The sequence below is a fragment of the Schistocerca americana genome, chromosome 3, assembly GCF_021461395.2.
Source record: "Schistocerca americana isolate TAMUIC-IGC-003095 chromosome 3, iqSchAmer2.1, whole genome shotgun sequence".
NCBI lineage: Eukaryota > Metazoa > Arthropoda > Insecta > Orthoptera > Acrididae > Schistocerca > Schistocerca americana.
Genome location: NC_060121.1, coordinates 977,343,141 through 977,368,607, shown reverse-complemented (window position 1 = coordinate 977,368,607; position 25,467 = coordinate 977,343,141). Strand labels below are relative to the sequence as shown.

The 25,467-nt window shown below is 37.3% G+C and overlaps 1 protein-coding gene across 1 annotated transcript in view; it reads left to right on the top strand.

The window, feature by feature from the left end:
* The window catches only part of LOC124605342 (protein FAM135A), a 600,028-nt gene that overhangs the window by 435,744 nt on the left and 138,817 nt on the right, over positions 1–25,467 (top strand). The window contains exon 7 of the mRNA XM_047136953.1: positions 3,129–3,335. Coding sequence (XP_046992909.1) covers positions 3,129–3,335 — 207 coding nt within the window. The remainder of the gene's footprint in view (positions 1–3,128; positions 3,336–25,467) is intronic.

The window sequence follows — 25,467 nt, the reverse complement described above, 5'->3', positions numbered from 1 at the left end:
ACTCATTGATATACATCTTCACAGACACACGAAAATTTGCGAGGACTTGGGCTTGAAACTGAATTTCTTGCTTTTCATGAAAAGTCATACTAACCATTAGGGTATCCATGCACATCTCCTGGCCTAACTTGTTGGAACACTGTGGTCCCCTTCTTTTATCTGAATTCTTATATGCAAAGGTACAGCCATCACAGGAATAGTATCAGTGGAAGCAGTGGTGGTGGAGTTCATGATTTCTAGTGCAGGATCAGGGAATGTTACATTTGTGAACACAGTGTAAAAAAATTCATTACTCTCACCAGTTAGATGTATATCAATATGGTCACCTTGATAAGTGATGAAATTAATGTAACAGTTTATTGTACTCATTATATACAGCTGGTTGATAAATTATCTTTACAGCTTTAATACGTTTAAAACCATTCTAGGTATTAAGAAATGGTGTTCAATGTGTGATAAGATAACTCATAAATTTTTGTTTCCTTATTCATACAAATCAGTGTATGCACCCTTATGGGATGGATAATGTCAAGTTGAAATTCCATTTCTCTCCACGTATGATTCAAGATCTCCACCATGACCTGTTCAAATGCATTGTGAATGTGTGCATTCATGTCCTGTATATTTCTAACCTTGGTTCAGTACACCAGTTTCTTCACAAAACCTCACGGGAAGGTCTAATGGGCTGAGCTCACGGGATTGTGGAAGCCAATTGAATTCGACCACCTTGTCCAATCCACCTACCCTGAAACTTTTCATGTAGAAATTGACGGACATTTACGGACCAGTGGCATAGTGCCCCATACTGCTGGAGTATGACATTTAGTTCAGTTGCAAAAGTTCCAGTTGTTGTACAGCAAACTCTTGTAACACCACTGCTGACAGCAGACTCGATGAAAATGAATGGACCAGTGATGCAATTGCGCATCACTCTGCACCAGACTTTTGCCTTGTCACTGTTTCCTTCCATTTTACACGAAACGTGAGAATGCTGTGAACCCCACATGTGCACTTTCTGATGATTCAGTTTGCCAGATATATGAAACGTTGCCTCTTCAGAGAAACAGTCTTTTCCAAAAAGTAATTGTTTGCATCAGTCTTGCCTAGCATATCCACTGCATACTGTTCACATTGAGGTTTTTACATAGGCTATAATGCCTGAAGGAGCTGCACCTTGTAGGGATGTAGCCATAACCTCTTAACCAAGATACTGTGCACTGTTAATCATCTCATATCCAACTCTCTGGGTGCGTATGCACAGATTTTGTTGGACTCCGTGCAAACGCCTGCTGTACCTTGTCCTCCTTGGTGTCTGAAACAGATGGGCAACATATACCCAAATACTTGGTTGGGATGATGGTTGCCTTCCATAATGTGTTCCAAAATTTCGTTTCTATTGGACTTCATCTGTATGACCAGGCTACACACTGAACTTTCTCCTATGGAGTCCACATTTTATCAGGATTTCAAGTTCATGTTTGTGTCAAAATTGCAGCACCTGAATGGCAAATAAGGCTCTGAGTTACCTTGTCACATATTGAAAACCATTTGTTAATATCTGGTATAGTTTTGAAGTTTTTGAACTCTTTAAGTTGTAAAGATAATTTATGGACACTATGTATTTCTTGGTTGTGTGGTAATATCATAGTGTTCAGCTGATATTCCAATGAAGTACACTGTATCTACATTTACACACATCTATGTGGATGCTCGTAAATCACACTTAAGTGCCTGGCAGTGTGTTCATCAAACCATCTTCACAATAATTCTGTTATTGCAATCTCGAACAGTGCGTAGCATAAACGAACACCTATATCTTTCTTTGCGACCTCTGATTTCCCTTATTTTATTACAATGATTGTTTCTCCTTGTGTAGGTCAGCATCAAGAAAATATTTTTGCGTTTGGAGGGGTAAGTTGGTGACTGAAGTTTCGTGAGAAGATACCACCGCAATGAAAAATGCCTTTGTTTTATTGATGTCCACCCCAAATCCTGTATCATGTGCAAAATGGTTCAAATGGCTCTGAGCACTATGGGACTCAACTGCTGAGGTCATTAGAACTAGTTAAACCTAACTAACCTAAGGACATCACAAACATCCATGCCCGAGGCAGGATTCGAACCTGCGACCGTAACGGTCTTGCGGTTCCAGACTGCAGCGCCTTTAACCGCACGGCCACTTCGGCCGGCCTGTATCATGTCAGCGACATTCTTTCCCCTATTTCTTGATAATACAAAATGTGCTGCTCTTCTTTGGATTTTCTCGAAGTACCCCATTAATCCTATCTGTTAAGGATCCCACAACGTGCAGCAGTACTCCAAAAGAGGAGCCCTATCTCATCAAAAGTGTCCAGACACGTGCTGGTAGACATTAATATTGGGTGCATCCACACTTCACTTTTGACAGCTTCAATTCTGCTGAGGGCACTTTCAGTGGGGTGTCTGAATATCTGTGGAGGAATGGCAGCCCATTTGTCCTCAAGAGCCAAAAAGAGAAGAGGTAGTGATATTGGATGCTAAGGTCAGGAGCAAAGTCGATGTTGCAATTCATCCCAAAAGTATTCCATTGGGCTTAGATCAGGGCTCTTGGCAGGCTAGTCAATTTCAGGGTGATTCATTCCACTGAGGAATGCACAAGTGATTCCTCCTACTGATTTCACGAAATTTTGTACAACTGCCCCCAGCAGTGCCAAACAGTCCCTGTTTGCTAGTACATGAGGTATGCTTGGTTTTCATTTAGCTATGGTTGTTCCTTCGAATTTCCACTTCACAGTCACATCACCAGCAGGCGTCTTGGGCAGCTTTAGGAGGGTTGAAATGTTCCTGATGGATTCGTTACTCACGTGACATCCAGTGACTAGTCCATCGTTCAAAGTCACTAAGCTCTTTCAACTGAACCATTGTGCTCTTACTGCGACTCTACTGACAACACTCTACTCCCCACTTCCTTGTATACTGGTGGGTCTGCCTCTCATGACATTTAGTTCAAAATTATGCATTATAGAGCTGTCCAGGTACTTTTGATCAGATAGGATGTTTACTGTCACTCTTCACTTTAAGAAACTGAAGAATTGTTAGTCTCTATAACCCTTCCAAGAAGTGAATGACATCTGTGTATCTTGTTTCAGAACAGCACCAAGTGTGTGAGTTCTGGTTCACGACTGGCACATGCACGCCATGTGCACCAGGAGGTCTGCAGTATTCTGTTGGCATCATACGAGACCTTGCAGGCTCGGCTGCACGAGTATATGAAACTCCTCCCCTCGTGGCAACAACTCACGCTTGAGACTGCAGACTGCTTTGAGAGGTTCAACAATCTCAGCGATCTAGCTAAGGTATATTTGATTTATAATAGCATACTGTTTCCTATCACACTGTTAATTTTTATATGGTTTTTAGATTTCTTATGTAGGGGTGCTTATTTATTCCACAAATACAGACATTTTTTGCACACAGTATCTTTGCTGTGGTTGTGGTTTTCTTTTTTCTTTAATATGTGTTCTTACTGTTCAGCATGGCACAACTGAAAACTGGTTTATTCAAAACTTTTACACCTGAGACATGGTTTTCATGAAATCTGTACCATTATGGTAGTCTCAGATTTTTTGCACTAAAATACAAATTTATTGTCTTTAAATCATTAGAAGTATTAAGATGCAGGCATTAGTTCAAGCTACCAAATGTGTACATTTAGTTTAACTAGTGTATGCTAAAAATTAGATTGTTCAGTGTAGTGATGTAGACAGCTGATTTAGATCATACAAAGTTAATAAAACTGCTCGTAAAACATGTGCTACAAAAATGGAAGAAGTTGCACTGAGAAGAATTAGTTTACAGATAATAATATCAATTAGTGTATTTTTAAGTTACAGATGAAGTATGTGTGATACAATACTTTTCTTTAATTGACTTGATTTAAATTTTTTGTTATTCAGCAATAATTATAAATTAATGGTAATTATAAATTGTCGCTTAAAGGAGGGTATAGTGCCCTCATCCCCGATATTACATCACTGTCAGTACCTCTCTAACTATTGTTACATTTACTTGTCGAAACATCTTGTGGTGAAAGTAAATTCCTAGGGATCAGATAAACACTAATGTGACAGTTATCTGTCCACATGTCACATGAATTCAGAACAGACATGAAAGTGAATTACTTCAAAAAAATTATCAGTTTTACTGTGAGACTTAAAATCACATCTTGAAGATATTAATGTCTTAGGAATATTTCGTTACTTGCAAATTATAGAGTCGTGACTGATTGTATTGTTTGTTTTAGAGATTAGATAAAATACTCAATAGCATTATATATTTCTTTGGCTCTTTCTATCACATTTGTTGGTACATAACTTACCTGTTCATGTTTCGACTCTGTTAACTTTATTTCGTTAACTGTTGTTTGAAGTTTGTGTGAATATGCTGTCTGAAAGCCCTCCCTGACTGTTGTCCTTTTCTTGTTCCTTTATAAGGGTTGATTGATGATAAAGAAATATAGTTTTTCTTGACAGCATTCTTAAATAAAATATTCTGTTTTCTCGCCATATCAAATTAGAATGATAACTCGAGCTTTCAATGGTTTTGTCAGTCATTGAGCAATATTCTAGGATGAGTTGCATGAGTGGTTTGTAAATAGTCTCCTTTGTAGATTGACTGAATGTTCCCAGTTTCTTCCCATTGAACTGAAGTCTGCCACAGCTTCTACCTACAACTGAATGTGTGTGATCATTCTATTTCAGTATCTACTAAATTTTTATTAATGTGAAAGTGCTGGATGTTCATGTTGGACAAAAATTTGACAGCTACTTGTCATTTTGTGATTGAGATTTTGTCCAGTTATCATCCTCCCACTCACAAGAAAGATGTCTTGAATATGTATTAAAGAAAAAATGTTTGTAAAAAAGTTTAAAACACCTTCACTTTTTGTTACCCAATAGTTCACTCAAATTTATTACTGTTTTCTGGAGCAGTGTTGTGCAACATTTTGTCCATTTAAAAGGTTATTGGTCATATAATGTCTTTCTGAGTTTGCTCTTTGATTAGCATGCCTCTTGTGAGTAAGCAATAAAATAATAATTATTACAATTAGATAATGGTTTATGATCTAAATAATAAAAGGAAAAAGTCCTTCAGGGGCTTGATGATTGATATCCCCAGCACACAGTGATTTACTTTTATAGAATGTAAGGCTAACATTTATGTTAAAATTTACCAAGGTGAAATTTATTAAACATGCTTCCAGTGAATATATGTTCTACAGGGTGTATACGCCCCGGGACAACCGGGAAATCCAGGAAAAACCCGGGAATTTTTTTATCCGGGAGAAAAGCGGGAAAAACACAGGAATTTTTTAGAATTTCGAGAATTTTTCAGTGTCTCAGTTTGAAGTTACATTTTTGTAATTTTGACTGCTAACAACTGATAGTCTAACAAAGAATATTACTGTATCCCACTACTGCAGAATCGTACTGCAGAAATAAAACATAAACAACAGGAAAAAAGCAAAACTTAAGTTGCAAAGGAAACGTGCCTTTCACAACAAGACGCACTGCACATGGAAGTGTCTGCCAACAGCAAAGTGTGTTAAAGACTTCAGGACGAAAGACTGTGCACAACTTCATAACAAACTGCTTGCGATGAGCGTGACATCACAACTATTTACATTAGCTTCATTAGAGCAGTTGCCAGCGGCTCATGCCCCTGCGCAGTTGAATCACGTATGAACAGTATGTTCTCCCGCTTCTGGCTGCTTGAAGGTGGCTGTTGGCTGTATTGGCTGTAGCAAGCAGCCAGATGCTGCCCTGAAAAATTCTGCTGCCATGCAGTGTTTACATTTAGTGATTTTGCTGTTTCCTCTTCATTTACAGCTCTCACATCAAACGATTTCTGTGGCCGGGAGCCATCAATTGAATTAAAATACATTCACGTAATTATAGAAAGCTGAAATATGTTATTAGTTTCAGTTGTTTGGTTTTATTTTATTTCTGGGTTTTTGACAGTCAAGCGTTAATTGCCTTGCAGAACAACGAAGTTATTTTCGTCAGTTTGCGAAAGAAATTTGGCTGTTGTTGATCTTTTCTGCAGTCAGTTTACTTGAAACGAAGTATTCAATTCTAGGCTATTGGCTAGTGTCAACTGTTTTCTAGATTTCAAGTGCGCATTTTCATCTTCTTTCACGTATGGCATTATGCCATAATAAAGAACCAAACATGAGATATTGAAGTACTGGTACTCCAAGAAAATTTACATCCCAAAAACCACACTGAAAAGCTTAATATCAGGTTGGCACCTACTTCATTGTGAATCTGGACATATGAATGTGCGCTTTAAGTGGAATTATCTATTTTAGTATGGTTTGCAAAATTCCGATGCTCTTTGAGTATCATCTGATGTCCCGTTTCTTTTATCATGTAATGTAAGATCTCTTGATCCTTTAAAAGTAAAAACATACAGGCTTCCTAAGTCATCACAGCTGTACATGCACAGTAACAACCTTTGTTCTGGCGATCAGTGGCAACTGCCGAAATGAATCTGTTTCTAGTAGCTCGCTGGAAAATATTGAAAATGGTGATCTGAAAAGTGTTGCATTCAGTTTAAATTCTCTTTTATATGTTGCGTATGAGAATGTGCGATGAATTTCTTAAAATCACAGAGTGTTTGACTCTCATTTTAAACTTAACACTTTGAGGACCAGCCACTTATACCAATTTCGGGCCCAGAAGACTAGGATGGTTCCTTTGAAAGGGCACGCCCGACTTCCTTCCCCGTCCTTCCCTAATCCGTTGAGACCGATGACCTCACTGTCTGGTCTCCTCCCCCAAACAACCCAACCCCAGCCAGTATTATATGTGAAAGCGTAGCTGCTCTTGTAGCCGCATTTGTATATTAATGTAAACCATTAACTTTTCCTACTTGTGTGTTCGCACTAGTTAACAGTGATGTTACTGCTCGATAGGTTCTCGGGACTTACGCCGGATAATATTGTAGAAGCCACACAATATTTCAGCGAGACAACTGCCCGCCATCTTCAGGTGCTACTGTCGCGTCGCTGAGAAACGCGCCAATTTATATGCTGGCATTCTAGAACAGCGCAGGCGCCAGCGGGGCATAACGTCATCGAAGACCAATCGTAGGCAGCGTCGAATACCAGAGTCCTCTGCTGGAGAACGGGTCGCGGTCTGCGGAAGCGCGCCGCGGCGCGGGAAATGCGGCCGGGAGCGACGGACCCCGTTTGCGCGCGCGAGGTGTTGGCGCCCGATTTTAAGCATCTGCACTAAGGCTTCCCATCTGCGTTGACTCGGTGCGGTTGCTAATCTGTGGCTGACGGTTCCTTAGTGCCGACAAGGCTGGTTCCCAGGCTTTGCTCAGGTGAAACCCCGTGTCTCTGTTTATTAGCTCACTGCTTATACGTATTTCGACCGCCTCTTTGATGATGGAGTCCCAGTATGTGGAAGCATGCGAGAGGATCTTGGTTTCTTCGTAAACGTCACACGAGGTTGGGTCAGCCAGAGAAATCTGCGGTTGCTGAACATTGCCTTGACACGGGACACGGCATGAATTACGAAGAAACCAAGATCCTCTCGCATGCTTCCACATACTGGGACTCCATCATCAAAGAGGCGGTCGAAATACGTATAAGCAGTGAGCTAATAAACAGAGACACGGGGTTTCACCTGAGCAAAGCCTGGGAACCAGCCTTGTCGGCACTAAGGAACCGTCAGCCACAGATTAGCAACCGCACCGAGTCAACGCAGATGGGAAGCCTTAGCGCAGATGCTTAAAATCGGGCGCCAACACTTCGCGCGCGCGAACGGGGTCCGTCGCTCCCGGCCGCATTTCCCGCGCCGCGGCGCGCTTCCGCAGACCGCGACCCGTTTCTCCAGCAGAGGACTCTGGTATTCGACGCTGCCTACGATTGGTCTTCGATGACGTTATGTCCCGCTGGCACCTGCGCTGTTCTAGAAAGCCAGCATATAAATTGGCGCGTTTCTCAGCGACGCGACAGTAGCACCTGAAGATGCCGGGCAGTTGTCTCGCTGAAATATTGTGCGGCTTCTACAATATTATCCGGCGTAAGTCCCGAGAAGCTATCAAGCAGATGCAGCGCCGGGAAAGCCTCAAACAGCACAGTGATGGTACTGTCTACTAACTACATTTCGTGTTATACGCTCTGAATATCTGCTTTCATTTGCTGATGAGATCACATGGCATGAGCTATGATTGACTTACAAAAGCGCATTGCAATCTCGATTTCAATGCTTCGGAAACTATACTCTGTTCATCATAAGAATAAACCTGATGTAAACATTACGCCATGTATTCTTCCGTGTTTGCTTGAATCACATTGGATTTCATTTCACATGGGGCGGAAGCCAAGCTGTGACCAGTACACTCAAGTGCGATCGTAAGGATACGTTTTATGCTGTATTAGGCACACATAGACTGAGCAATAATGCGGGACAACAGCTTTACTGGTGCATTAAACTTGGACAGCACTGGCCAGCACGTGGTCCAACTAACCTGCTATGATATGAGCAGTTGCAATTCAGATCTAAAAAGAGATGAGGAAAGAAACAATATAGCTTTGAATTTCATTTAATTTTGAAAGAGAATGAAAAAATATTCGAAAAAGTTCCAGCACTACCGCGTTCTTCTTAGGCGACCAGACGGAAAACATAAAATTCTCTCGTTTTCGACTGACATAGTATTCTAATTACAAACAAGAGTGAAGAAAATTTCTAATTTACACATAGGGTAATTTTTCTGAGCAGGCTGTGTGTAATGCAAAATAATACTGCAGGGATTTCACCAAACTGTTGAATACTGAAGCCACTGAAGGTATTAATTATAGTCAGTCATCTGGTAATCTCTTAGCACCTTCCTATACAAATCTGGGAAATACATTTCAGTTCTGGAAGTGTCTCCTGCTATGTTGATAATGAGCCTATCAACAGCAGAATCCACAAAGCCAACCACGCGCTACATTTTTTCGTCTTCTTTTATCACGAGCCATTCTATATCCCACCAGCATTTGGCAGTGACACGTAAAAAAGCTGCGTGCATTTGTTCCAGTATGTCTGGTAGCTTCACAGTCTTGTTACTTCTCGGGCCAAATCTGATAACTTGGCTCCAGATCAGTTCTTTTGGTTTCATATTGTAATGATACAGTGGCAAATGTGAAAATGCTGCATTTGTACTGTGTGCCCGATGCTGTGAAAAGGATTCTTTTTCACGTTTATATGATACTTATATACATCTGTGGTATAAAACAGTCGACATATTCCAACTAAAGAGTATTTGATTTTCCATTGTTGCCTTATGACATTAAATTGTTCTGTTTTCTTAACTTAAGAAATTTTTATTAACAGTCTTTCATAAAATATCTATAATTAAAAATTTGTATTTGAATAAAAACAGGAATTTTGCATGCAATATGTAATTAGAAACCGGAAGATGAAAATTATTCATAAAAAATGGTGAATTTTACAATTACGAGATGTAGGTATTTAAAATTGAACGAGGAAAAAAATGACACAGATGAGTTTTGAGCAAGCCAACCATAAACTGCACTTGGTCATCAATCTATTACACTACTGATTCCGCTACAAATCCGATGTGATCCTATGAGTCATCTGTATATATTACTACACCTCGGAAACTTCAAAGCCAATTATCTCTGTAAATTTATGAAAAACATTGAGAACAACCTATTTCTCGGCACTTTTTAACTGTGTTTCACTACATTACAGGAAGCAGCCTAAGCCATTTTGCCATTTTCATACTGCACATTAACAGCGTGACAATCAGAGCACAACAATGCAGGGGCTGTGACTGTACACAATTTTTGAAATAAAAAATTTGGAAATTTGTGGTGTTCCTATGGGACCAAACTGCTGAGGTCATTGGTCCCTATGCTTACACACTACTTAATCTAACTCAAAATAACTTATGCTAAGGACAAAACAACACACACACACACACACACACACACACACACACACACACACACACACACACACACACGCACGCACGCACACAACTGCGCGCGCGTGCCCGAGGGGGGGACTCGAACCTCCGATGGGGGAGGAGGGGGGGGTGGGGGTGTAAAGGGCAAGAACTGTGGCAAGGTGCTTCAGACCACACGGCTACGCCACATGGCTTGAAATAAAAACTATGTAGCTAAAGTGTGATTAAGAAAAATTTTGATGGCTGTTAATACATTGGAATATCTTAAAATTTGATTTAATGTAACTTTGTAATAAAATATCTAATACATAAGTAGGACTTACTTCCAAGAACTTAAAAACTCTGGTGTGCTATAGCTTCTGATCAATCATCGCATTTGCGTTTGTTTACATCAGGTTTATTCTTATGATGGAGTATAATGTGCTGTGTTTGGTAGAATTCGAATTTATACTTTCGTAATATGAAAATATGCACATCAAATTTTTTTTTTTCGCTCGTGGTTGCTTACTAATGTGCCAGGAAGTTCCAAGTTGATGCATAAAACCTTACCCGTTCAAAGGATTGATAAGTTTTACAGTTCCGAGGGGAAGTATACTGTCACTTAACACAGAAAAAGTGTATTTTGGTCTGGGAGAATGTGTATTTTTAACCGGGAAATCCAGGAAAAATGTGGGAATTTTTTTCCTTGTCTGCGTATACACCCTGTACTAGCAGAAGTTGTGCCTAGATAGCTCAGTCAGTTGGGCACTTGCTCATGGAATGAAATTGTCAGGGGCTTGAGTCTCAGTCTGACACACTGTTTTAATCCACCAGGAAGTTTCAGATCAGTGCACAGTATGCTGCAGAGTGAAAATTCATTCTGGGTACATCTGTACCAGTCTTTACAAGAGATTGCTGCATTTCTTAAGAAAGCAGTCCTTCTCGGAACACATGAAATATAGATGATTTTAATGATTTTTTTTTTCAATTAAAATAAAAGGTAATGTTAAATCTGTGATCAATTCTATTCATTATAGATTTTTTTTCTTTGAGAAGTCCACACTGGATGCTCCATGTAACCATTCCGTCAGATCAAGTGACTCCTTGCAGCTGGATCATTGGTCATCAGTGGGAATTCCTCAAGCCCTCCTAATGGACCTTTAACAAAATATGTTTATCAGGCATTTTCAGTATATTTTCTATCAACATACATAGGATAACTGAAAAATATTCAGTTCTAACAAAATGGTGACATGTTGAACAAACTGTCATTTTTTTGCTCAAAAAATAGAGACAGAAGCATGCTCTGAAAATAGACTATTGAAGATATTGGAATATGCCTGTGTATGTTAATAGAGAAATCAATTTAGAATGCTGGCATCAAATTCCAATCAACTTCAAATTTACCATTCTAAATTTACATTTCCTGAAAATTTGAAAAATACCCATTTGAAGTTCTGAGTTACATTTTTTGTAGTCAAGTGTACCTCCAGTCAATGATTTTTGGACCATACAGCAATCTTTCCATATCCAAAAGGAAGTCCTCCTCCACCTTCTTGATTGCCATAGTGGTCCTTGTAGTGTTACCCTCCCACATATAACATTGAATTCTCTGTCTTTGCACAAATTTTGAAAGCTTTGAGAGACTTAAGATATACAAAAGAAGAACTTTTTACTTATCTTGAGTTTCTCTTCTTGTTGTTGTTGCTGGCTCCAAATCTTGTTGTGAGCATACCAAAACTTTCATAGTTTCAAATATTTCTAAAAGAAGTGTAATTTTAACTGCACGTACAGAGTACTAACGAATTAATTTCTTTTTACATATTTTAGCCTGAAACATAACACATTGTATACAAAATCATATGAAGTTCAGCTATACAAAAATCAATAGTATTCATGGTACCGGTTATTTGTATAAAAAAAAAAGGGGGGGGCAATGTTGTGTTGAGGACAGTGACCCATTATAGCCAATCCAATATCAAATTCAAGCACTTTCATGATTTCCATAATGCCTATTAGGCCATCATTGAAATTACATGCTGCCACATTGGCCATGACATCGAATATTTGTTTCCCGCTGTGAATGGTTTTCAGAGGCACTTTTTCACAAATTGCCTTGTAACTCGGTAACAGAGTTTGTGACAAAATTGGGATGAACACCACAGAGAACATTTTAAGCAAAAAGAGTCAATGTTTTCAAATTTTCAAAGAGGACTACCCCCTTAATGTATTTCATACATATGTAGTAAAACCATTTTGCTTATTGTGATAAACCTCTTGTAAATGACTTGAGACATGAGAGAACAAATTTTGCATTAATGGACTACAAGTGAAGCATCCATAAATACTCTCCCGTGTCACATGGCAAGATCACCCAAACAACCAATAGTGGTTCGCAAGTGCATGTTACTGATTCAAATGGGTTGCTGATGAGTTCCAGTATAGCATATTGGTATTCTTCAAAAATATCAATCTTCAGTTTTGAAATACTCATGGAAGGCATTGGCCTAGCTGAAAAATGTTTTCTAAGTGAACCTGAGGTATAATCAATAGAACTCAAATCTGGGGAGTGTCCTGACCATGGCATTACCCTCACCTTGTAAAGTGCTATTCAGCAACTGTGAGTCAGTATTAACAGCATATTTCAGAAAAAAAGACCTGAGCCATAAAAGAACCATGGACATCTGTGAGTCAGATACACAGATGTATCTGACTCTAAGTGTAATCCATTTAAATTTATGTTTCAAATATAGACAATCTGGAACTGTTGAAACTGCGATCAACTTTGAATGTGATGATCGCTGTATGGCAACGTAAAATTGATTGGTACAAGATACAACTATTCTGTGTACCTGGAGCTGGGTGTCTTAGATGGTCTGATTATATTAATTATACAAAAATGTTTTCAGAAATTATATTGTTTAATTTTTTCCTGTTACAGCATGTTTATGTTACCTCTTTGTTCCATATGCATGCATTTGTCCATATATGTTTAGTAAGAACATTTTCCCCATTTTATCACTGTATCTCAGTCATTGTTGAGTTGAAGGAGGGGAGGTACAATTTTCTGTAACTTTTGCCAAACACTTCAGTGAGCTGCACAAAATGAGGACAAACTTGAATGGAGTTCATAGAATAACTCCTTGAAATTATATAAACTTACAAAATATCACTTCATTATCATATTACACTTCCTAAAAACTGGCCTCGAGTTGCACAGCTTAGCAATGTTCAACATTATTAAGCAATGCAAAAAGTCCACTACAAGGACAAAAGATGCAGAGCTACTTCAAATTGTGTGTAGAGACAGCAAGGGAAGGAGTTGGGGAACATGTATAGAGAGGTGAATGTGAATTTGATCTATTTGCTTCTTTAACTGTTGGTTATGATCAGTGGTAAAAGCTGTTCATTTTTCATTGGATGTTTTATTTCTCTGTCTCAGTGTTAATACAAGCACTGTGTTCAGTCTGTGTGCATGAACCACAAAATTATAACATTGGCTGTATGTCATATTTGTTGTGTGTTAATAAACATTCTGATCCATACAAATAATTTTTCTGGATTGAAAATTTAGTAATACTTTTATTTATATAAATTTGTGTGTTGGATGAGAGAGAGAGAGAGAGAGAGAGAGAGAGAGAGAGAGAGAGAGAGAGACTGACTGACTGAGTAACTTTATTCTCCTTTCTTAGTGAGTGAATCCAGAAAAAGTAGTCATTCATAACTAAATTTTCCTCTTTGAGAGTGCTTTAGGAGTAAATATGGCACACTATTTACCAATTGTAAATAATGGTAATGATCAAAACTGGAAGACTGTTGTTACTTGTTCTTTTTAACTGTTGGAAGAGTTACACTTTCCAGCTTCTGTTTCCTGAATGAACTCTCAGTAAATGAAACAATAATGTTGAAGGATTGTGATCCCTAATCCATCATTTTTTGTTCCTATGTGTTTATTTCTAATAGAAATCAATGGTTGAGCAAAGAAAAGCTATCTAAGATAAATGATACATTTGTGTTGCTTTAATATATCAAATGGAATCTTTTTGATATTAGATGACGATACATAAAAAAATCAGACTCGTAGGCACTAGTAATGCAAGTGAATTTTGTCAAATATTGCCATGTAGTGACACTGCACCAGAAAGTGAAGGCAAAGAACCTACTGAGTACAATTAGATGCAGTGTGAATTATACACCCATGGCTTATGTACCCACATTTTTGCTAGCAAACTGATATGAAGTGATAGATACTGTGGCAGAGCATTTTTGTCTTACACAGTACAGTCATGAATCATACTGTGTATTACTCAACAGTCCCGAGATATGAAAGAACACCAAGGAGCCATGAAGCTACAGAAATCTGTTAATTTTAATTTAACAATTTGCTCTAGAAGAGCAAATTGCTGTGCTCTCCTGGAGCAGTAATATTCCATTTTTGCACAAAGCAAAGATACACAATAAAAAAATGCTACTTTGTGATGGTCATTACTGCTGTACATGAAGGAAATAAGATGAAATCATTCATTTAGTCTTATAAGTGGTGTACTGCTAATAATATTTGTTCTAGAATATCGACATAGCAATTACTACTAAGGAGTGCTCTATATTGTTAGATGAACTGCATAAAATAAATTAAGCCAAGAGTCTTAATTACAATACAAATTAAATTTTAATTTGAGGGGAATAATAATATAAGAAAGTATTTTCTCTAGGTGTCAAAAATGCTTCAGGATTTTCTATGGTAAAAAAAACATTGAACATCTATGAATATGACATTATTGCTCTGTTATCTTGTAAGAGGAAGTGGAACAGTGTGACTGTACTGAGTAATGAAAGTTTATTTGCAATTGGTTATGATGTTTATAGTGTCATAGTCAAATGTGAAACTGCATGTGTGACAAATATCTGTTTACAATGTAGATGAGGTGACTTACCGAACAAAAACGCTGGCAGGTCGATAGACACACAAACAAACACAAACATACACACAAAATTCAAAGCTTTCGCAACAAATTGTTGCCTCATCAGGAAAGAGGGAAGGAGAGGGGAAGACGAAAGGAAGTGGGTTTTAAAGGAGAGGGTAAGGAGTCATTCCAATCCCGGGAGCGGAAAGACTTACCTTAGGGGGAAAAAAGGACAGGTATACACTCGCACACACGCACATATCCATCCACACATACAGACACAAGCAGACATATTGCTTGTGTCTGTATGTGTGGATGGATATGTGCGTGTGTGCGAGTGTATACCTGTCCTTTTTTCCCCCTAAGGTAAGTCTTTCCGCTCCCGGGATTGGAATGACTCCTTACCCTCTCCTTTAAAACCCACTTCCTTTCGTCTTCCCCTCTCCTTCCCTCTTTCCTGATGAGGCAACAATTTGTTGCGAAAGCTTTGAATTTTGTGTGTATGTTTGTGTTTGTTTGTGTGTCTATCGACCTGCCAGCGTTTTTGTTCGGTAAGTCACCTCATCTTTGTTTTTATATATAATTTTTCCCACGTGGAATGTTTCCTTCCATTATATTGTTTACAATGTAGTAAACAATAAATTTAAGACAGCTGAAAACTTACAAGGACACAGTTTCCACATAAGATGAAGAAAAATTCATGGATAATAAACACTGAAGAAATATAGTAGTGAAATACTAAGACACTTTGCAGCATGGTGAAAGTGAAAGGATCAGCTCATAAGTTTGATGGGGAAACCAAACTTGAGAATTCCCTTCATGACCAACAACATCATTCATTAACAATCTGAGTCTGACAGTGCAACTGATTTGTTTGAGAAAATGGAAGATGTTTGCTTTGATTTAGGGATATTTAAAAAAACTATTATCAAAATACTTTTAAGCACATTTCATCATGTGATGATTGTTCTGTGTGTCATGAGACTAGAAAATTTCAACTTCTCCAAGTAAAGGGAAGCATATATCATTTATGTAACGTGTCAGCCATGACAACAGAACTGAAGAAGTCAGTAGCAGTTTGCGTTATCCATTACCTCATTTTCAGTGTTGCTAGTCCCATTGAGTACTTAACTGTGTGCCTGATAACTGTCCTTATCTCCCCCTGATATATGATTTTCTATAGGGATTTATGAGAATGGTTGAGACACACATTCTCTACACTTATATCATAAATCAAACATATAAGTAAGGTACGGTAATAACAAGTAAAAACTTGTTGGCAATAAAAGAACTGAGTTATTAAGTGTTGATAACAACAGAGTTCTAGTTTTGTTGCTATTTTTCCTGTGTAGTTCTCATCAGCATTTACATATAAAATTTTACTCTCAAAGTGGAAGACCTAAATGCCATTGTTAACCATTTCAACAGAAATTATGGTGTGTGCCTGTGCACGTGCACATCTCATCTCATCTGCATATGTGTTTGTGTGTCACTGCACCTCTGTTATGTTGTAAGGAATGCCACAGGAACCTGCTGGCGAGAGTGAACCACCGTTCTTCCAACAACCTCTTGGATGCTCACTGGGACCATCTCAGGGTAACAGCACCTTGCCACAATCTACTATTGTGCAAAGCAGTGGTCTTCACTTTTTCAAATTCTTTTACTTCCAGAAATTTTGCTAGAACAATTATTTTCTGCCCAGGATGTAGTAGTGCAACACTCCTATCCATAACAAGACTATTAAGCAGCATCTCATTTATCCCTTGTATGAATGTACCTGCTGGCACCAAGTCTGCACAGGGTGTAATAGCAGCATTATATTCCTCCATTTACAGTTTCATTTTACATACATTCCTTAAAATATAACTGGAACATCATTTGCTCTTCAACTATTTCAGATTTCATTTTAGAATACCGTATTGTTGCTGAGTGCAGCTGTTGGCTGATATTTTGTTAAGTATGTGGTGACACAATAACGAAAATTGGATAATTATTTAATGTTTTAGTTGCATGGATTTTCAGAATAACTAGAATCATACCATAAATAAACTCCCTGAACATATTTTATAACCTTGTGATGTCTTTTTTTAAATAAATATTTGGATATGATAACAAAGGTGTGCATAGGTTTGCATATTTTCTCTCTCATGTCTGACCTCAACTTTCCTCCCTACATACCTGATTTCCAAAACACACACACACACACACACACACACACACACACACACACACACACATTTTGTTACTGTGTAGAGCCTCTTAAAAATGGTGAGGGTGACATCGCCCATAACATAAAAGCAGCTCTGGATGGGTAACTAATATTGTCCAGTTAGTTGCGTCAGTGTTACATTACTAAAAACCTGAGAAATGTTCAATTCCATTTAATTTTTTATGTTGCTTTTTTCCACACTGCAGTACTGTAACTGGATGTAGCCTTAACACCAGTCCACGTAATGGGAAAATTACCCTTTTATTACTTATAGTACAGACAGTCATCAGAAATCATATCTGAGTTCTGTATAGAAATTGCTTGGACACTATTACATAATCTGAGTCACAGTAAATATATTTTGTACTGATTATAATGTACATTTTCATATGTCGTTTTCTAGAATATTAGTTCAGAATTGTATTGTGGAACATGAACCCAAAGTTCAAATACATAATTATTGCAAGACAAAGTGAACATTATTATTTTTTTTTTTTAGACATTTATTTCTTACAGTATTGGCAGCAAAACTAAATGTCATGACTGTAATGTAACTATGTCATAAGTCAGACATTGATTGGACATCATGCACTACATGAAGTTGGTATGGATGATGAAATCTGCTCTGTAAATGAAGAACATTTCCAAACTAGGTGAGAGACAGGAATTTCTCTTCAGCAGCCAAGTCCTAACAGCGTTGTAAATATTCATAGAATGTTCTCTGAAGTCTGTATATTAGTATAGTTGCCCATAAATTCTCAGGAAATTCAGCTCTGTGCTAGATTTTTCTTATTAATGTAACTAAATTTAATATGAGTATTGTAGTAATGGTTACTGATATAATCTGACGAGACCAGAAAAAATACTTCAAAGGTCTTCTTGAAGCAACACAAACAAAATTTCAGAATCTGAACTGCAACGAGGACTGTGAAAAAATGCGTTAACCCGCAGACTGTTTTATCTTGTATGTATTACCATTGTCATGTAATAAAATGATTTTCTGTTTGACACAATAATCATGAATAGAGTGATATGACAATGAGGTAATACTGTTAAACCTATATACAGTATACAGAGAGGTAGGAATGATCATCTCATCGATAGGTGAGATAAGAACGAGAGACACACTAACACTTAACAAATGCAAACAGCACTATCCTTTCAAGCTCCTAACATAATACCCTACTATTGTTTGGCAGAATTTATAATTTGGTTAATGTGCTCATAGCTTCTACAACACTACTAATCATTTTACCTCTGAGACTTATCCCAATTGTTTTCTTTCATTACTTTTTAAATTTATGAGAGTCTCATCACATCAACTAAAGCTACACTCAGCTACTTTTTTATTCCAGTGTTCTTTTGTTATTTATTTTTCACTGCGTAGCAGAAACTTAATAAGAACTGTTCAGTGTTTGTTCTGACTGATAGTGATAATACAACCCATATTTGAGCTGCTGTTTAGTAACAGTATTAATTTTAAAAATAAACTCCATCACTGAGTAACATACTCGTGGAAGATCACTGCTTTTGCTTCTAAAGATCAGTTAAAGATAACAAATATTGCTGTTGATTCTTACATTTTGGCAATTTTATAGGAAAACAGAGGTGGTAGCATCCTTTCCAAGTTGTGCTTCCTTGCCATTTTTGTTGCATGATAGCTTTTTTAACCTGTGTTGTAGTGTATTATTATTTTCTATGTGTGTGGTTACTGCATCTTTAATGTGTGGAGAAATGTGTGAGTTGCACTGCTCTGTTTGCTTTGTGTGTTTTGTATTAATGTGCATTGTCTCTCTTTTGTTAATTATCTCAACACATGAACTGAGGACTGTCTAAAAAAATGACAAGTTAAATAAGAAAACTAGAAGATGACGGAATCTGAGCATTATGGAGTCAAAAGATACTATCAGGGACAGAAAGAGATGGAAAAAAGTAGGGGGGGGGGGGGGGGATGAAATTACGTTTCCCACGCCAATCTGTGTCATTTACTCCTAATTTTTTTCCTTACAGTATGTTTCTGATGTTTGAAGTGAGAGTACATATAAGGAAGACTTGCAATAGTAAGAAAAGCTTTCTAGAAAAATAGAAATTTGTTAATATTGAATATAAATTTAAGTGAAGTATTTTCTGGAGGTATTTGTCTGGAGTATGGCTCTGTACAGAAGTGAAACTTGGATTAGCAAACAGTTCAGACAAGAAGAGAATAGAAGCTTTTGAAATGTGGCGCTACAGAATAACCCTGAAGATAACATTGTTAAATCAGATGACTAATGAGGAGGTACTGGATAGAATTACGAAGAAAAGAAATTTGTGGCACAGGATGACCAAAAGAGTGTAACGAAACAAGCTGGGATATTTTTACTTCCTCTCTTGTTTTGCCATCTGCCTCCTTAAATTCATTTTACTTTCATTTTTGCCTAACTACCAATAACATACATGTGTATTCTTAAGTAATATAGCACCAGATCTAATTTTGGGCTTAGTTTTGTGTATGTAATCAATTTCCTAATTTATTTTGACTATTCGTAGTTAATATCTTTTGTTGTAGAGTGAAATCAGTAATTTTTTGGTGGCTTATATTCTATTGTTGACCTATAAACAAATATAAATTCTATACTATTTATAAACATTTGAAAGAGAACTATGAGGATTCTTTATGTATTTATTTGGCTCTGTTCAGAAACATGTTGGTAAAGCCAGCCCTTACTTAATTCCAAAATAATTACCAGATTTGTCAAGAGCTTTGTTTGTATAAATATATCTGTTAATTTCATTATTTAAACAAATAATTTGGCCTAACCTTTGTGGTAGAAGAGTTTTATTGTAATTTCTGTATCTTAAACATCGAAAAATGTATAGTTTCACTGCCTAGGATATATAAAGGACAGATTTTTGGTCCCAAGGCAGACCACGGCCGATTTTCGGATGGGAAGTTTATATCGGTTATAGTAATGCGTTAACTGAACAGTGGAATTAGTGCAAAATAAATAGGTCATGTGTTAAAACAATGACAGTGTCTGTTCAATTTATTTGAGAAGTAGTGAATGTGTGATTAGGTATTTACTGCTCATAGACGTTCAACAGCAAATTATTGTAGCAGTTTGCTGATGTTTGCCTGCCAACTATTAATGAGGCTTATCAAAAGTTAACCAATAATGAACTGCCCATATAATGTGTAATATTGGGGGTTGTGAACTGGAAGTAAAGAACTGTGAAATGCAACTGTACAGCTGTCAGCTACATCATTTACAGTAGTCAGTGTTGAACTTCCACACCCCAGTTTTCAGCCAGTATAACAATGCAGTACATCAACACCAAGGACTATCAACAAAGAAATAAAGCAGGTGAACATCGCAAGAGGAGATAGGCTGATAGTACATAATGCTCTGAGACATCAATATGATATTGAAGGGAAGTGTAGGGTGTAAAAATTGTAGAGGGACACCAAGGCTTGACTAGACTTGAATGCATACGAAAATACTGTCTTATAATAGACAAGTGTGGAAGCTGTTTCAAACCTGACTGAAGATGATGACAACATTTATTTTTCCTCATTAAAACACTCTTATTCAGTTTACAATGTTTAGGGCCTTTTTTTGTCTTTCTGTTCCCATGATTGTTTATATTTCCTTAAGTTTTTCTTGTGCCTGATCTTCTCTTATTCCTTTTTCATTGTTTCTGACCATGTTTGTCTCAATTATTCTTCAGCTTCCAGTTTTTTCTTCATTCCTTCCCTTGTTTCTGAACTGATTGTGCTTATGCTTCTAATTTGTCATGTTCATGGAACGTCTTTTCTATTGCATCTGGATGGACGAAGCATTGTTGATAACTTCGGTGTGCTCCTTGGAAAATTTAATTTTTCTCAATCCTTCCTTTTGTTACCTTCTAATTTAGGTCTTCCCGCTTCTCCAAATCACTGCAGATGTCATTCCAAGGGACCTCTGTTAATTTCCTCTCCCATTCTTGTTTTACTGAACTTTCATCCCACCTCTAAATGACCTTGATGTAGATGTGACATTGAACTCTTTAACATTTATTCCTTTTCTTTCTTGTAGACTTCAAGGAACTAATCTTCCAGAACCTCTTTTGTATTTTTGTGTGTGTGTGTGTGTGTGTGTGTGTGTGTGTGTGTGTGTGTGTTTTTATTACCACTTGGTAAATAGACCTGTTGCTTTATTTATCTGATTCATGTTCCAAGTATGTTGCAGATAGTTGAAATCCCTACACATGATAGTATTAAATGGACTATTGTAGCAGATGCAAATATGATAAGTTCCTAAGAGTTCAAGCTTTTGTAGTTTGAAACAGTCTTGTCTAGAGACAAGATACGAAATTGTAATGACATGGTAGGGAAGGTAGATGGATGCAATAAGGAGAATTTCTGGTAAGTTGTAATGAAATGTCAAACAACAAACATATATAACGACCAAAACTAACTTCAGTATTCAGAAGGTATAGAGTAATCTCTGTTAAAAATATATTAAAACTCACACTAAGAACAACAACAGAAATTAATATTTTATTGAAAAACTTTGTGTATTATGAAGAAAAAGCTGTTACTGATTTTAATATTGGTTATTGAATGATTTGAATTTAGGACAGATTGTTTCATTGCCCTGTTTTCACAAAAACTGTCCTTGGTAAGGCTTTCATTCTCTTTGACCATGTATTTCCACCTGTAGGCAATACTGTAACTTTTTGAAGTATCTCTATGAAGAAAACGATTCATTGACAAATAGCCAACATGGGTTCAGAAAATATTGTTCTCGTGAAACACAGCTATCTCTGTATTCTCACGAAGTAATGAGTGCTATCAACAGGGGTATCAAATTGATTCCATATTTTTAGATTTCCAGAAGGCTTTCATGTCAGAAAACCCACAATTCGAATAATTGACAGAAAGTCATTGAGTAAAACAGATCTGGCATTCCCCAAGGAAGTGTTATAGGCCCTCTGTTGTTCCTGACCTACGTAAACATTCTAGAAGACTATCTGAGCTGCCCTCATAGATTGTTTGCAGATGATGCAGCCATTTGCCATCATGTAAAGTCATGAGATGATCAAAACAAATTGCAAAATGATTCAGACAAGATATGTGTATGGTGCAAAAAGTGGCAATTGACACTAAATAATGAAAAGTGTGAACTCATCCACACAAGCACTAAAAAAGCTCTGCTAAATTTCAGTTATATGGTAAATCGCACAAATCTAAAGGCTGTAAACTCAAGTAATATTAATGGGTTACAATTATAAATAACTTCAATTGGAACGATCACATAGATAATGTTGTGGGGGAATGCAAGCCAAAGATTATGATTTATTGGCAGAACACTTAGAAAATGTAGCAAGTCTACTAGAGAGACTGCTTTCACTACATTTGTCCAACTTCTTCTGGAGTATTGTAGTGTTGTGTGGGAGCCACATCAGATAAGACTGACAGAGGACACTGAAAAAGTTCAAAGAAGGGTAGCCATTTTGTATTATTGTGAAATAAGGGAGAGAGTATTACGGATATGATACACAAATTGGGGTGATGGCAGCCATTAAAACGAAGGTGTTTTTTGCTGCAGTAAGACACTTTTCATGAAGTGTCAATCACAAACTTTCTCCTCAGAGTGTTAAAATATTTTGTTAGTGCCTATCTACATAGGAAGAAATGACCATCATAATAAAATAAGAGAAATCAGAGCTCATATGAAAAGATTTAAGTGTTCATTTTTCTTGCGCAATGTTAGAGAATGGAATGATAGGGCAATAGCTTAAGGGTGGTTCGATAAACCCTCTTCCGGGCATTTAATTGTGAACTGCAGAATAATCGTCTAGATGAAGATGCAGATGTATATTGTTAGTCTGAATGGTCACTAATGTCTAGTAATATTGCTCCTTAAGAAAGTACAATGAAGAGAGAGAGAATGCTGTTATGTAACCCTGAAATCAAGAGAATTTTGTGTAAATGTGTTATTGCTTTTGATAGCATTAACAGTGATGTATAGCATAGAAGTACATAATACTTCTAATTGTGTAAAAAGTGTAAAGTCCGTTTAGAATATTTTTAGATTTGTGAAGACAGTGCTTACTTTCAAGAGCTAAAGCTCCCAGTGCAACCGACAAAATCACATAAACATAGGTAATAGGATTCTTTGCATTTGGATCATAGGTTTCTTCTCCAAGGAGGGAAGAGAAATTGGCAGATTACAAATGTGAGCTGGACTAGGTCTCAAACTTGGGACCTTTTGTGGACAAGGTGCTCAGTCAACTGAGCTATCCAAGCACAACTCACAACCCACCCTCACAGATTTACTTCTGCCACTACAGATGTTCATTGACTTGTTGCAAGGAAGGTAGGAGATGGGATATTTGTGGAAGTAAAGCTGTGAGAGCAGGTCATGAGTTGTACTTGGCTGGTTGGGTTGGTAGAACACTTATCCACAAAAGGCAAATGTCATGGGATGGAGACTTAAATTGGTTTCACAGCTTTAATCTGCCAGGAAATTTCAAATTAGTGCAAGCTCAACCGCAGAGTGAAATTTAATTTTGTTGGGGATAGTTGGACAGGAGGGAGTAGCTAACTCAAAACTGAAACTAAGAGGAACCCACATTGGGTGAAGAGGAAGCCTTCTCCAAGCTCCTTCCTCCCTGAAGTAGTAACCTATCATTCTGAAACCTAGAAGAGCTTTTATCTGTTTTTATATCTTTCAGTGTGCTGTACTCGGAACTATGTGTACTGAAGATATGAATGGGTGAGGCAATCTCTCTTTGTGCAAATTTAAGAAATGTAGACTAGTAACACAGACAGTTGAACCCATCAGAATATTGCTATTGATTCAAGTTAGGAAGGTAAGATGATGATCATCTTACTTGGTATCCATTGCTAGTTGAATAATATACATTTGGTACAAGGGAAATATCATTATAACTTGCAGACTGGATCTTGTTTATTAACCATGTGGTGACTATTCAACATATCTTAAATTATGTGTAGAAACAGATACTTGCTGTATCTCTCAAATTAGTCTATTTCTTTTTGCCTATGTGATGTTGCATTGCTGTTGAGACAGAAAAGTTCCCAAAGAATGGAAAGGAAAAATAACTCTACAAAACAAGACATGAACATCAGATGTAAAAGTACCGTTGTATTGCAGTGTTTGATGAACTGTAAGAGGTTATCATTAAATACACACTTTTATACTTCAAATATAGCTGCAGACGTAAGATACTCACAACACTTTTTCCATATAGCTGAGAAGAATCTATTTTAAAGATGAAGAGAGGTATCATTACAGTGTACCCAGTTGGTAAAAACGTAAACATGCTGGGAAGTACATGCTTGTAGGTAATGTGCAAGTTCATTCCATGCTTTGCTCCATAGATAGTTATCTTGTGTAAACAAAAGGTTTTAAGCAGGATAATATTTATTGTTCACTCTGGCATAGACAGTAGCCTGTGTAATATTGGGAAATAGCTTGTACAACACCTCTGTTAACATCATTACCTGTTAGGCAAGTGCATTATCTTTGCTCATACTGAGTATTTTTGCTGCATGTGATGCTGTACATTGTAAGAACAGCTTAGGTCCATAAGTGGAGTATACTTTAGGTACACAGTTTCATAAAGATTTTCTACGATGAACTTACATGTTACCGGTGAGTAAGCACTTTCCAATGTGCCTTACACTTTCTAAGTTATTTATTTCATAGGGTCTTATTTATTTTCATTTTATTTTGATAGCATAAAGTAACAGTTGCAGCTTTTGAAATGTATTTTACCAATAAACTGAAATTTGCTACCTGTTTTACTGATAACAGAGCCTACTTCGTCATTCCATTTCATATCCCTACTAACTGTTACACCCAGTTAATGGTATAAGTTTACACATTCCAACCTTGACTCACTGATATTGTATGGATAGGATGCTACATTTTTCGTTTTGTGACATGCACAATTTTACATTTGAGAATATCTAAAGCAAGCTGCCAATCTCTGCATCACTTCGAAATTTTGTCATGGTCTGACTGAATATTTGTAAGATCAAGAAAAAGGCAAACCTACGTTTCTAGCATTTGTAGACTTGGAGAAAGCTTTTGACAATGTTGACTGGAATACTCTCTTTCAAATTCTGAAGGTGGCAGGGGTAAAATACGGGGAGCAAAAGGCTATTTACAATTTGTACAGAAACCAGAAGGCAGTTATAAGAGTCGAGGGACATGAAAGGGAAGCAGTGGTTGGGAAGGGAGTAAGACAGGGTTGTAGCCTCTCCCCGATGTTATTCAATCTGTATATTGAGCAATCAGTAAAGGAAACAAAAGAAAAATTCGGAGTAGGTATTAAAATCCATGGAGAACAAATAAAAAATTTGAGGTTCGCCGATGACATTGTAATTCTGTCAGAGACAGCAAAGGACTTGGAAGA